Source organism: Chlorocebus sabaeus, chromosome X (assembly GCF_047675955.1).
Source record: "Chlorocebus sabaeus isolate Y175 chromosome X, mChlSab1.0.hap1, whole genome shotgun sequence".
NCBI lineage: Eukaryota > Metazoa > Chordata > Mammalia > Primates > Cercopithecidae > Chlorocebus > Chlorocebus sabaeus.
Genome location: NC_132933.1, coordinates 28,961,370 through 28,976,930, shown reverse-complemented (window position 1 = coordinate 28,976,930; position 15,561 = coordinate 28,961,370). Strand labels below are relative to the sequence as shown.

General features: G+C 35.4%; 1 protein-coding gene across 1 annotated transcript in view; it reads right to left on the bottom strand.

Annotated features, from left to right (window-relative positions):
* TENM1 (teneurin transmembrane protein 1) overlaps positions 1-15,561 on the bottom strand; it is a 497,338-nt gene that overhangs the window by 275,430 nt on the left and 206,347 nt on the right. The window contains exons 5-9 of the mRNA XM_037988761.2: positions 11,716-11,915; positions 10,003-10,213; positions 4,798-4,899; positions 3,190-3,384; positions 32-232 (exon numbers count right to left, since the gene is read on the bottom strand). Of these exons, the coding sequence (XP_037844689.2) occupies positions 32-232; positions 3,190-3,384; positions 4,798-4,899; positions 10,003-10,213; positions 11,716-11,915 (909 nt within the window). The remainder of the gene's footprint in view (positions 1-31; positions 233-3,189; positions 3,385-4,797; positions 4,900-10,002; positions 10,214-11,715; positions 11,916-15,561) is intronic.

Here is a 15,561-nt window from a genome sequence, read left to right as displayed (position 1 = left end):
AGGAAGGAGAAGGAAATTAACTCCACTACACCTGTTGAACAGTCAGATCCTGTCCACTTGGGATCACAGCTGCATACTCCAGTGTCCAGAAGAAAAGTTCCGTGTCCTGAGCACTGCTCTTGACATATAGGAAGTGGTGTTTCACAGTTAACTCCTCCCCAGCCAGTAGAACAGTGACATTCTCCTTTTACACAGATGCCATGGTTGGAACACATTGGGTCTAAGCAGTCCTCTGAAGGCACAAAAAAGTAGGGGGGAGGGGTGATTAATAATGAACAGGTATGGCCAATGTACCTTAGTATGATAAAATGGAGATTACATTGATTTCCTAGTTTTATATCATCAATGCTGCTTTAATTAGGCAATAAAATGACTCATGCAAACACTCTGTCCAAACCATATTATTAACACTTCAAAATATGGTGGGGTATCATAATGGTTGTAACCTAAATTTAGAAGGAGAAGGAAACCACACATGTGCTGTGTGAGACTGCGAACAGTGTGCGGTACCCCCACACAAATAAGTGAGTGGAGTACTGTGGACCTTCATCAGGAATTGCTCAACTTCACAAAACAGCCCAAGAGTTTTTGGTAAGTCATTCCTTATCCTTTCTGAAACTGGAAGCATAGCTCCCAGAGAAGACTTTTACTTGATAAGTCTAGAGGAGTTTATATAAATTTTTGAAATTTGGATTATTCAAGGTATTGGGTGAGGTGAATGCTGTTGCATGAAATAATAAAATTTACATCAATTTATTATAATCTCTCATTTATTCCTTAGAAGTACTGAAAATGCAATATTTTAAACTTAATTTAAAAATTCATTTCTTCACGGCTTATCCTTCTATGAGAACACAGTGACATAGTTTTCAATGTCTTACAATATCACAGACCCAATTCAATTTGTCTCCGATTCTGTGAGTCTGGAAATTTTTGTATACATTCCAACAAATGTATGTATTGTTTTAGAGGTAGATCTTATGCTTGCCTTGGGGAAAAATTGTTTTGTGCTTTTAACTAGTAACCAATCCATGGGAAATAGAAAGGTTGATTTCCAAATTTCTAGTCTCTCCATACAAATAAAATGAGACTAAAATAACTAATCGTAATGAGGATGTATGATTTGAATTACTTTTCTAGCAATGAAAATAGACCATGACAACCTGCCTGCATTTCCAAGACTGCCTAGTTTTAGGGTGTGGCTTGCGTCCGTGGAACAGAGTAGGTCTAACTAAGCACTATTATAATTGGTGTTATTGCCACTATAATTAGCCCAAGATCTTGGAGTCATTAGCACAATACTTTATTATCTGAGCTAATAAGCAAATAAATACCAGAAGGTACATCTAATTTGATTCATGATTTGAAGAGAGAGGGAAAGTCCAAAGTATAGAATCTTTTTTCAGAAGGAGGCCATTTTGTTATATTAAAGAATAATAATTTTAATAAAGTAATATTTAACTTAATATAGCCTATTTTATTAAGAAGCCTGCTTCAATGTATTCATGGAAGTCATATTTAAATCATTCATGTCATATTGTCATATTTAATTTAGAAGCACAAAATCATATAGCTAAAGGGGCCAAGCAGGAGGCATACAGGAAGGAAATGGGCCGTATGGAAGAAAAAAAGGGTGTATTGGGAACAAACTGAAAGCAAGTATCCTTTTAAAAAGAACTGCTGCTACTTGGCTCCAGTTGATTGCCACCACGTAGCAATGTGAGCCCAAGGTCACCAGATTTTCTAGTGTTTAAAGAAGCCAGAAATAGGAATTTTCATATGGCACTTCCCTATTTTTAAATTTTGGCAAATAAGTCACATTAAACAACAGCAACAACAGCAACACAGTGTGAGCCAAACAAAACCCATTCAGAGGCCTGGTTCAGCCTGTGGGGTCCTGCTGCAATGTTTGACTTAAAACATTTTTTTTCTATTGCATTGGAAAAATTTATACCATTAAATGTGCTAAGAATCATTCCTTAATATCTTGGTTATTCTACAGATATTCTTAGTGACCCTGGAGAAGGCTAATTTAAGTGAACTCTTTTTTAAACTGCTTACAAAATTTAAATTAGAGGGGTCTAAATTAATTAGATTACATGTTTTTCATGGTAATTTGTAGATGTGACAGTATTTTTTTACTAACACTCTGTGGGTCTATATAGCATCTGAATTTACAACTTAAATATAATTATTTCAGTTGGATCACCATAAAAACATTTTCTGAAAGTAACTCAGCAACTCCAGTGCCTTGTCTAGGCCAAATGGCATTTATTGGAGCAGATATAATCATCACACCAAAATTCTACTATTGTTAATGGGAGGTGAAAAGCTAAAGTCTTGCTTGTTCATGGAGTGGAATGAGATTAAACCCTTTAGAATGCTGTGTAATAGTCTTAATGAGCCGTCTTTAAAAGACAATTATTGTGCATTTTCAGCAGCCTCTTTCCCGAACAACAGTTATGATGAGACCATCTCCCATGGTAATGGTTTAATATTATTTCTGAAATCAGTCTTGTTTGAGGAATGTAGCATGAAAAACATCTAATTACTATTAAACTTATTTTCCAGTGTGTCTCTTTAAATGATAAAACTTGCCATTTCAAAATTTTGGGGGGATAAAGACTCCTTTGGGGTGAATTTAATGTAAAGGCATGGCTTTGAAACTCATTAGTAGTAAGCCTGCTTCCTTAGGCATGGAGGTCAAATTTCAGCATGAGGTATGTAAAAATAATATAAAGCAATAATAGTAATGGTAATTACAAATCACTCCCAAAGAAAACATTTGCAAAATGACTGCAAACATGCATATATTATTATTTTTTTATGTGCTTTAAAGTGAGATGTAGCATAATGCATTCTGTAATAATGAAAGCATATGAGTTAACACCTAAAATCATCAATATGGACATTCTCAAGCTATAAAACAGTGATAGAAATTAGGGACGGACAATACTATTTTTCATTATTGCTCTGAAAGTGTCACAGATACAGCCTCATGTATAATATTAGAATCTGTCAGAAGAGACAAGAGCTCTGCTGACCCAAACCCTCTGCTGCATGTACTAAGATGTTGAGCACTTATTGTTTGCAAAGGCCACTTGCATCTCTACTAGGAGAACAGAATGACACCTTGGACAATTGCGTGAGAGAAAAGCCTGAAGCAATAGATTAAAATGGGATTCTGACCTTCCTCACATATTTCTCCTTTGTATCCTGGCACACAGATGCAGACTCCCATGATGCAGGTGCCGTGGCCAAAGCATGTTGGATCAATGCATTGTTCTTCTGGAACGTCGCACTCTGGCCCCTTCCAGCCATGCCGGCAGACACAGTGTCCTTTCTCGTATTCTCCATTCCCACCACACAGCACAGGGCAGGAATCTGAAGGTTGGCAAATGAACTTGTAATGTTCTCATAATGCTTTCAAAGTCTCCAAAGAGCAATTCTCTATTGATTCTCGTATTTCAGGCAAAAAAAATGTACTATTTCTGTCTTACCCTTTATTAAATAGGCACATGTTCATGATTACAAACAGAGTTTTCCTCTTATGGGAGTGAAATAAAGGTAAATTAAAAAATATCCTCAGTGGAGAAATTATTTCAAGTACTTTCTTTTGATCTCACCCTACTCTTAAACTGTTATTGTTATTATTTTAAGCTAGGATTTTTCTTTCTTATATTTTTCTTCCTCAGGGAGATGTATGTTTACTTTTAGGAAGGAAAATCTGAAAATTTTGCTTCCTAAAAAAAGCAATAAGTAAATAATTTAAAAATAAGTAAAAAAGCAATAAATAAAGTTATTAATGTTATAAAATACTATCTTTAAAAAGTTGTGTAAATAGATTTCTATTGGACAGATGTCTGTTCCTACAACACATTGTGCAGACCTTTATTAAAATGCTAATTCTGCTTTGTCATTGTTAGTCTCCTTATTAAAACTATGGGCTTTTTGAGGACAAGGCCTGTATTTTTTTGTCTTACTGATTTTTTAATACCAACCATCACCTCCACCCTCAACCTCCACCTCCTCAAGATCTATCATGGTGCTGGGAACCTAGCAAGTGCTTTAGAATTCTCTACTGAATGGAATTTAATAGAAAGAAGCTAAGTGTCTGAGAAACTTGATATTAAAGTGTTAGCAGACTGGGAACTTTAAGAATATAGTGAAAATGAGCAGAAAACATCTCTAAAATAATAACCGTAAGTCTATGGGAAAACATGATGTGATTTACCTAAAGCTTTTCAAAAATTAAACTATGGGCAAGTCTAGGAGAGTGAAGTTTGCTAAGTTTGACTTCTGACTTTCCAGTCTTTACTTTGTAGGCTCCTTACTCATTTGGTGATAACCCACCCCTTCCACATACATTGGTGTGCATAAGCAGTTATCAACTTACTTCACTTTTAAAGTCAGCTCATTATGAATTAATTTGTGAAGGAAATAAAAGCATCATGTAGTGACTGGTCAGACAACCTATGTACAAATCCCAGCTGTTAGGTAACCCTGGTTAAGTCACTTAAACTCTCTGGCATTGTTTCTTTGCCCACAAAAATTGGATAATAGCAGATCTATCTCATAGAGCTATTGTAGGAAGCTGGAATTAAAAGACAGAACACAAAGTGTTTAGAACAGTGCCTGGCATAGTAAGTGCTCAGCTTTTGGCAGCAGCAGTAGGGAACAGTGCTGCTGTTGCTGTCACCACTACTAACGTTACTTACTATTACTATTACTACTAATTCTGGGTTATGAAATCACATCTATTTTCCTAAACCAATCAGAATAACAGAGCAACATTACCTCTAGCACAGTCAGGTCCAAGGAATCCTGGGAAACAATGACAATGGCCAGAGATACACTCTCCATTTCCATTGCAATTGGTTGAACAGTCATCCATTATTTCTAGTAATACAGAGAAAAAGATAAAAAAATGAATGAATCTCCAGGCTGTAGAGTCTTTAAATTTTTTTAAGTTGCAGGAACTCTGGACCTATGACAATTTTGCACTTTGCTGTTTGTGGAGCACTTACTGTTCAAAATCACATACAAAGACATCTGTAAGATGTCATATGCAGTACAAAATTATAAAAAGGGCCCTGGGTTTGCTGAATTGGCTGATCAAGAGTGGAACTAAAAAACGTCATTATCTCTAAAGTACATAAATGTTCTAGTTGAATTGTATTCTTAAGAGACATTCGTGATAAAGCTAAAAAATGTACCAGGATTACAGGGCATTTCTCAAAAGCAAAACAGGCTTTAAAATGTAACCCAGATGACTAAGTCTACTGCTTATTTTTCAAATTTAGCTTTTAGCAAATAAAGTTTCTTCTCTAGCAACTTATTTAATCTACTATCTTGACAGCTTAAATATGATATTCAGTATTTCATTTTCATTAATAAGTGACAATGGAAGGCTTTTAAAGTAAGTGTTCATATTAAATTCACCACCACTAAAAGCATTAGAACCTAAGTATTTTGTTGAGAAATGCTTTCTTAACTGTAAATGCTTATCAGTTTTCTCCCACTAATTTCCTTTCAATCCATTCTTAGAGAAGAATAGATTTCAGATGAATTGAGATGGCTTTGAAGGTACTGATAGGTAGTTTTGGTGACATAAATACGTACAGTGCAACAGAACTTTCATAAGACTTATGGTAACTTCTCTGAAAATCTACAATATTATACAAATGTCAGTCTCTCTGACAATTAGGTGAAAAATGTTTGTATTTTAAAATTGTGTTTGAGCACAATAATGATCAAATTCTAAGTCTGAACTATTGTGGTACCTACGCATTATTCTTGCAGGGTTTTTTTTTGTGTGTGGGGTGTGTGTGTGTGTGTGGGTGTGTGTGTGTGTGGGGGGGGGGTGTTATCTTCTTCTCATTCTTTCTATAAATTTCTCATATTCAGCATTCTTGGACTCTGAGTTTAGTGTTCTGGCTTATTAAACTCACACTTTTCTTGTGTACCATTTTTTCCTTTTTCAATCCAAATTACCTGCTTCACCAAGTTTCACTTGGATAAGCTATTTCTGATTAGAAGGAGAGATTCTAGGAGGTGGTCCTGATATCTTCCACTGAACAATAAGAGTGAGAATTTATAATGAAGGTCAAGAAATAGCATTTCTACAATTGTAGCCTGTGGATTACTTGTATCAGTAGATCACCGGGGGCACTTAAAATGGAGATGCCTGTGTTTCAGCTCTAGATCTACCAAACCTGCTTCAGAGGAATGCAGCCCAGTCATCTACATTCTGACAATCAACACATGAGAGCATTGAGAACCAATGTTTTAAATAGTAAACTTCCATAGTTAGAGAACTTTGTTCTAAATATTGCATTTTTGCCTTGAGAAGAATAAAAACAAGAAAAAGAAAGAGGTATCTAGTCCATTTGGGGGATTCTTAAAAGCTGAGAATGAATCCAGTGGCTGGATAGCCACCCTATTATCAATTGAAGATATTATTTGTCTAACCACTATGTGAACACATGCCTTTTGCGGGTTTATGCCAGTCTGGTCCCTCATCACAGTGTTAGAAAGCTCAACTGGATAAGCAAGTGACACCTGACATTCACTTAACCACACCTGGGCTGAGTGAAATATAGCATTCAGCAAAGAGCCAACTATTTTTAACTCATTAAAACACTAGTTATCATCAGAAAATCACTAATTTACTTAACAAGTAGTTATGAAAAGGCATAAAGAGACTTTTTATCATTCAGAGATGGAACAATTATTATCTGTTTTCTACTTCTCTACCTTTGTTGTACCAAGCAGTAGTGCCACTTCTTAAATCCACATTTGAATTTCCCCCATGCTGGATGGTTAGTAGGAGGCCATAGAGGAAGCTTTCAAAAATAAACATAGTTGAATTTAATTTCATACCAGATCCTATTGGCAACTTCATGGAAGCAGCCTTGTGGGAATGTAGCTCTTCTGGAAAAAATGTTTAATAAAGCTTGCTATCAAAATAAATAAAAATCCCTACATCTTATTGACTTATTTAAGAACTGTTCCTGGGCTCAAAGGGCTGTGCAAAACTTAACCCCAGCAATGCAAATGAGAAGAGAAGGCAATATAGGCTTTGGAAGCTGCCACTTCCACTGGGTATCAAAGAGACATTGAAACAGCCTAGGGACTCCAGGAGGAGGATGGCTGCAGCAGGAACACATAAACAACCAGTGATGAAAAAGAATGTGTTTTTCTATTTGTGTTGGCCTCCAGTAATCTTTGCCTTCTATCTTTTAAATCTTACTTCAGAATTACTTCCTAGAGTCCAGTTCCTTAGAGGTGAGAATAATTTTGAAGTTCTATGTTTAAACCCTGTTCTTACGCTACAGTCAAAAGCCCCTTGGTATTTGCATCTGTGCTGATGATAGGTTTTGTTTCTGGTAGTTATTCTCATGGGAGAAATTAAATGTAATGAATAATCTTATAGAATGAGTATAGTCTAAAGGGTATGGAATTTGGAATCAGACATACTGGTTCTCAAATTTCAATTTTGCCACTTGCTATCTGAGACCTTGCCAAATTATTTACTCTGTCCAAGCCTCCATTTAGTTATTTGTAATATATGTATCACTATTCCTGAGCTATCTGGGTTGTGATGAGAATCAAAGAAGATAACTGAGTGTAAAGCATCTAGTACAGTGCTTGGGGCAGAGTGGCACTCCATAAATGCTATCTATTATCCTACTACACAGCAAGTTGCCTGAGATTAAGGGATATTGACAATGCTGCCTATACTACTGGAAAATAATATATAGTAACTTAGACCAGTGTATGACCTGTATTAGTCATTTAGTAAATGTTAGTTATTAATTGTCTTCATCCTTGTTAGTAGCAGACCAAATATAGTTGAGATCAATCAACTGATTCTAACATTATCATGAAATAGATAAATGAGCAGCGTTTAAAGCAAATTCATACAAATCTGACTTTGTTTAATCAAGTATATTGGCTTCTTTTTACTCTGATTAAGGTAAACTTCAAAAACAAAAATAAAATGAGGAGGCCAGGCATAGTGGCTCACGCCTGTATTCCCAGCACTTCGGGAGGCTGAGGCGGGTGGATCATCTGAGGTGAGGAGTTTGAGATCAGCCTGGCCAACATCGTGAAACCCCGTCTCTACTAAAAATACAAAAATTAGCTGGGAGTGGTGGCAGGTGCCTGTAATCACAGCTACTCAGGAGGCTGAGGCAGGAAAATCGCCTGAACCCAGGAGGCAGAGGTTGTAGTGAGCCGAGATCGCGCCATTGCACTCCAGCCTGGCTGATGGAGAGAAATTCTGTCTCAAAAAAATATATAAATAAATAAATAAATAAAAAAAGAGGAGAATTTAGGGTGAATGACTTATAAACCTTTTGATTTTGGGAACATTTACTTGAGTTTTCTTTAAGTGAAATGGTAGCAGAAACGTTTCTGTTGCTTCTAATTTTAAAAAGACAAGAGAAAAGTAAAGAGACTGACTTGCATTAAGCAAAGAGCAAATATGTTGTTGCATATGAAACTGACAGATTGATATGTAGATGATGTGAATTGGACCTCAAAGTTTAGGTTCTTTGGGGGAGGAAGTAAGGGAAAGGAAAAAACCTCTAAACACGTTTCTGCGTCTATTGATTTTTGGAAGGTTAATATATCAGTTAGTGTTTTAACTTGAGCTTAAAAGTAAGAATAACAGGAAGAGAGAAAGTCTTCACAAATATTTTATATCTTCTAATTTATCTAATTTTTAGGAGAAACTCAACCTTTCATAACTCCTTGACATGTACATTATTAAAATTAAGTCTCTATGGAAAAATGCCATGAAATATTCATCCGTTGAACCTGCCCCACTGAGCCTGTCAATAGCAAAACAGTGACATGACTTAAAAATTTATTTTCTATTTTAACAAGCAAATATTTTATCTTTTGAAGATATAAGATCAGTGGCGTTTTCTCTAGGGGAAACATCATCATTTCCATTGTATTGCCTTTCTGATTACTTTAGAAGAAAGTTTTGATAATCTTATGGCTGGAATACCATTTTCTACTGACTCAAGGTCTTCAGCATCAAGTAAAAATAGAACATAATTGTTAAAAAGAGCAGATGGTATATCTATTAACAGTCCACACATCTTCCTAAACATATGGCTGAACAGGTTAACTAAAGGATAAAGTGGTGAGAATTGTATTGAAAACTGACAGCTGTAAAATATTTTCTTGTCTTTTAAAAGACACGTGTTTTAGGAAAATTCACACAATATGATACTGTGTCTATGAGTTGTCTATTTTCAGGACTCTAAAATTGCTAAGGAGCTCAGTTTTATTCACACAAAGGGTCACGAGGACTATTTATCTCAAAATGACAAAAGAGTGAGATGTCTGAAACTAACTAGGGTGAAAGTGAATGAGTATATGCAGGCATTGTATTAAAAAAGAACGTGTTTTAAAAGGCCCTGAGCACACTGAAAGAGACATCGTGATGAATTTCAAACTGAAATATTCTATAAGAAAGGGCTTTAAATGTCTCAAGTTATTATCCTTAATATTCTTCTCTAAATAATTTTTTGTTGTATTTTAAAGCCCTAATGGTTCTAGAATCAGTTGTTCTAAAGAAGAACTGTACTGAAACTAGTTTTTCTATTTGAAAAAGATATTCATTGCTTTTTTAAAAATAATAGAACTTAAATTAACTTGCTTATTCCCTGTTTCACTGAAGTTGTTCATCTATGTAGCCTTCGTAATAATATTACTAAGGTAATTATTTACGTTGAGAACACATAAAAAGGTGTATGGCAAGTGTCCTAGAAGAGAAACAAATAAGGTAGCATTAAAAAAATATTAATCAGCATTTAAACAACATCAATGATAACAACAATATAAACTTTTATCATAGTAACCTTTCCTCAACAATGACTTCAACTCAAAGTGAACAATATACTTAACCCCCAGGACACTGTCATCACTGATTGTGTCTTTCTAGAGTTGAACTGTCAATTCAACATATTAGGCAAAGCAGCTTACCAATTGCTGTAGTTAACACGAATACTTGCTCCATCTTTTTTCCATCATTGTAAAATGCCAGATACCAAGGTCCTTGATCCATATACTCTATGAAACCTGTCTCCTGAAGCGAAGTTAAGATCAGGTTCCGAGGGGAGTGCTGTGTATCATCAGAGCCCTTGGAGTCCTGCTTGACTAGCTGTTTGCCATCCATTAGTTTTACAAAATCGAACTGGAACAAATACAAACATAAAGATGAGCCACTACTTTTTCTTCTAGACTGATAAACATCCCTAACTTCAACTGCCCTATTTAATACTTCTTTGCTTTGAAGGTGAGCAAAGTGGAAGAGGAGGTTATCAATTTTTAAGTATACTTAGACTTGGCCAGGCACAGTGGCTCATGCCTGTAATCCCAACACTTTGGGAGGCCAGGAAAGGAAGATCACTTGATCCCAAGGGTTCAAGACCAGCCTGGGCAACAAAGCAATATCCTTTGTTTTAAAAAAATTAACACAAATTTTAAAAATTTTGTAAAAATCTTAAAAGTTTTTTAAAGAGCATATTTAAACTCAAAAACATATTATTAATTCTGAAAAACCCTCACTGTAATTATAAATATTATAAACCTTTCAGTTTGAGAGTATTCAAAATAATTATTTAAAAATGAATAAATAAAAAACAGAAAGAAATCTTGTTTAGTATTATGCAGGAGAATCTTGACATTTTACTAAAACATCTGATAGAAGATACTTGAAAATGCACCTTCCACTCATAAATGTTACTGTGACCTTCTCTACAAATTAAAAACAGTTGTATGGTTTTTAAAATAAATAAATGAACAGTCAAAAATTTGAGAACATTCATCACAATTTACTACATTTGTGGGTGACATATTTACATATTCAAAAGGCCCCTCCCCTCCATTTTTTTTAATCAGTTGACAAACACCTGGCACATGTTTCCTTGAATATTTATTTTTTGAGTCACATTTGAATGCATTCTAATTCCCTTTCTATTCTGGCCCAGAAGGTAAGGTTTTTTTTTAGTTTGTTTCTTTGTTTAATATGATCTCTTGACTAACTGAAGGTAAAGTTTTAACTATAGTCATATCTGTTGGGGAAAAAACAAGCCCTGATGTTTGATTATTTTTGCTACTTCTTAGATGAAGTAGTGCTCGGAAGGGGTTCATGTGGGGAAAAAATAAGGAGAAGAAAATAAGAGAAATGAGATGTTTAAGGTTTATGGAAGGGTTATAAGAATCATAGAAGTTTTACACATTTAAGTTATTAACAATAGTAAAGAAAAATTTCTACCTGTAAGACAAAACCTAACTTTTTGACTAATTTCTCACTAATTTCTGATTAATGTGCATTCCGTCATTGGGAAAAGGGGACACAGGTGTATGAAATCAGTGAAGGGCGTGTGGGCAGTAAAGCTAAGCAAGATGAGAGGTCTGGGAAGCTCATGAACAGCCAGTTCCAGGAAGCAGAAGTCAAGTTCAAAGGGTATTGTCTTAAACTTTCTTTTCTGAATCTGCTCTGCTAAATGTTATTCCTCATTCTCCATGTCATTTTTTTTTTCATTAGTTTCAGTGTAATTATGCTGGATATTTATTCATGACAAATATTTTTCTGTCCTTACCTTTGACAACCACATATTTCACAAGTCACAAACCCTGTTCAACCCATCACCCTTGAAAAGGTTTCAAGAAAATACTTATAATATCAAATACCTGAGTATGTGTAGGTGGAATATTTCTTCTGCCATAAATTCCCAGAAGAGAGTCCTTGGCTAAAGAAATATTGAATTTCAGATATATCGGATGGTGGATAGTAATCTGGAAACGCCAGAATAAACCAGGTGGAATGGTCTGCATGACCTGTGCACCAATGTCAACTTCTCCAGTGTCTATCGCCCGTCCCTTCTGAAACACTAGTTTTAAAGGTAGAGAAAATTACAAACCATGTTCATCTTAATTTATAAAGCAATGGTTTTTAGCTTTTCAAGAACAGATATATCAAAATAACTTACTCAGCTTTTTCTTCCTCCCCACCCCATCTGTCTTTCAAGGCCTTGCCCAAATTAAATATCTTCTAAGGAGCCTTCCCCAACCACCCACTATGTCAGTCTCTCCCTTCTCTTCAAATCCTATTGCATTTATTTCAATCAATTTCACTCCTTTTAACCATTATTTACTGAGTGCTGTCTTGGTAGCTGCAAGAGATACAAAGATTAATAAGAGGCAGTTGTTGCTCTCAAGGAGCATTGAAAATAGCAGGGAAAATAGGACAATCACATATAACCTCACTGTAGAGAAAAATAAGTGCTCTGTATATTTGAAAGAGGGAAAGTTATTTGGTTGGAGGATACTCCTCATCTTTAGCTGTCTCTATCCTCTTTATCTTCTTTTATTTCTCCTTAGCACTTATCACCATCTAACATACTACATATTTTACTTATTTATTGTTTATTGTCTATTTTGCCTCAATAGAATGTAAGTTCTGTGAGGACAAGCACTGCACAGGGCTGTTTTATTCATTGGTTTATTCCCAGTACCTAGAACAATGTAAGCAACTGTAGGCAAAGAACATAGATGATGCATATGTACTCAAAGAACAAATGGATGAATGAGAAAAAGTTACTACAGGAAGCGGCATTGAAGATGAACCTTAGAAGAGGACAAGGATTTCAAAAGAGTTATTGGGACGAGTGGTGCACATGGAAAGGATGGCTTGAACTAAAAAGAGGAAAGAAACTGTAAAGCTAAGGTGTAGGGTATGTGTCTATAGAGAGAAGCAGTTGGAATTAGGGCTGGAGGGAAGAAGGAAATCATGTTGTCTAGGACCTAGAGGACCAGTCAAAAGGGTTTATTTAATAAAGGATAGAAAGCCATTAAAGGTTTTTAGGAAGAGGGAAGAGGTTTGGGTACATTAGAAAGGCTAATCTTGAGGCAGAGGTAGGATGAATTAGAGCAGACGGACACAAGAATGACATAGGAATTATGGGTGATTCAGGTGAAATGACACGAAGATCTAAATTTAGGGTATGCCCAAACACCTCATATAGAAAAACTACATCTCAGTGAAAAATAATTTTGTGTGAATGGAAAGAAGGAGAAGGTATGAGAGACAATGCTAAGGAAGATACTGCAGTAGAGATTCTCAAACTTTAATGCGTACAAGAAGGCAGTTGTTTTAAAATACAAATTCTGATTCAGTAGGTTCAAAGTCAGACATTTCTAACAAGTTCCCAAGTGATGCCCATGTCGCATGGTCCACAGCCCACATCCTGAGAAGCGAAGCTCTAGAGAACTTTAAGTGTTGGGGCTAATGGAGGGTCAAAGCTAACCCCGTGATTGTGAGTTGGGGGATTTAGACAATGCTGATAGCAAAAACAGGAGCTGGTCTGTGAGGGAGGATGTTGAGTTTGCGCAATCAGAGCTTTATTATTTATTGTCATATTTTCTAATGGTTTCTGATGTGCTAGTTTAATATGTGTTTTCATAGAATCTTTTGTTTTGTGGTAATGGGGAGGGTAGGAATACAAGAGGAGGAGTAAGAATTAGTTTTCCTTGATTTTAAGCAAGGAGGGTTACATCTCAGGTGAGAAAGCTCAACTTGGCCTCATTTCACATCACCCTATTTTTTTTCAGCCATCAACTCCTTCTCCAGACCAAACACAGTTTAAAAACACACATGGTCTCTGTCCTTTGTGCTCACCCATTATGAAGTTAACAGCCCATTAAGAAACACACCTGCAGTGGCTTTATTCAGTGGCCAATGCCTTGCAGCTTTTAACTCCCTAAAATACCTCCAATTATTGCTTTTTGTGGTAAGTCCAAGAGTAATAACTATTTTAAGAATGTTCACTGTTAACTGTTAATAATAGATTTCAAATGCAATTTTGTACATAATTATGTATTACAGGACACATAATTTTGTGGAATTGACATTTATAATAAAATATGCCCTTTGAAATGATAAATGACCAACTGAGGACCTTATTTTTCACTGAAAGTTACTTTTTCCATGTGAGACAGATAAATTTGGCGCCTAAAGGGTTGATTATACATTTAACTCTTAAGTTCTAGAGCTGACAATGTCTTCAATGACCAGACAATTAACAGACCATGTTTATGTGGACACTTCTGTTCTCAAGTTAATGTTCAGTTTATTCAACTGCTATCCTCATTAGGGGCTTTTATCAATCTTAAAATGCATCATTTGGTTATGCAAACAATATTATAAATATAAAACAATTCAAAATGTTCTAGGTTCAACAAACACTGTTTTAAAGGTGCTAAGAATAGACTTTAATGAATAGATATTGTCTTTTTTAAAAAATCTGAACAAAACTGGTTGATGGACATTAATCTTTATATTCAAGCCTTACCAAATACTATACCATCTCTTTATTCTGCATTTTATAGCATCATATATTGCATAATGAAGCTACTTAAATGTTATTCAATAAATCAAAAGAAACTCAGGAAGTTGTGTTGTTGGGCTTCTCTGGTTATTAGCATTACTATACATCTGGAGTACATATGCATAAGTTATTCATGAAAAGAATTTTAAAAGAAGTTGATCTTATCCCTTGAAAGCTTCATTACAGCTAAGACAAGGTAGATGAACAGAGATGACAACATATGAATGAGCATGTGGACTATAATTTAAATAAAAATAGACAAAGCAAGCTAGTTGTGGTGATTTGGTATTAGAGAAGAGACATTCTCACAGCTTGCAGGTGGAAAATTTCTCAGCCTCTTACCTTTTAGAGTTTCATGCATCAGAAAGGAAAATCTCTCCCTGTTAGCAATCTACACCACTAAATAGCCTGCTCCATTTTATCATCTCTCAAAATTTTTTATAGACTATAATATAATAACTATGAACTCATTTATCATTTCACTATTTTTCTTAATGTAGCCAAAAGGTGGGGGCAAACTAAAGAGAAGGAAATTAAATGTAGAAAAACAATACAAAATAGTATTTTTTGAGGCCAGGTGCGGCAGCTCACGCCTGTAATCCCAGCACTTTGGGAGACCAAGGAGGGTGGATAACCTGAAGTCAAGAGTTTGAGACCAGCCTGGCCAATGTCAGGAAACCTCATCTCTAGTTTTAAAAAAAGGATTTTTTCCAAAAAATTCTGTATTAATATAGGTAAAGGGAATATATTTGGCCAAACTTAACACTGACTCTGATCCTTTGTTTGCAAATTGTCAACAGCAGAGATAGAATACAGTATCAAGGTACAGTTTTTTTTTTTTTTTTTTTTTGGGAATATGCCTGTCCTAATTGGCATTTAATCACTTATTTTACTAAAGCATATTGGAAAACCTAGGAAGACCATATTCTCCAGTTACAAAACACTTCCTTGCACAAATTTGAGATTAAATGCAGAGAGCCACAGATCCTATCAAGCTGTGCAGTACTGTAGTTATCACAGTCTCACCAATATCCACCAATTTAGTTTGAGCTAAACACTCTCTTTATATGTTGCAACACAGGCATCAACTGCTGAGCAGGAAAAACCAATGGTAGATAGGGCTGTGTTGAAGGAGGGCACACTAAGTGAT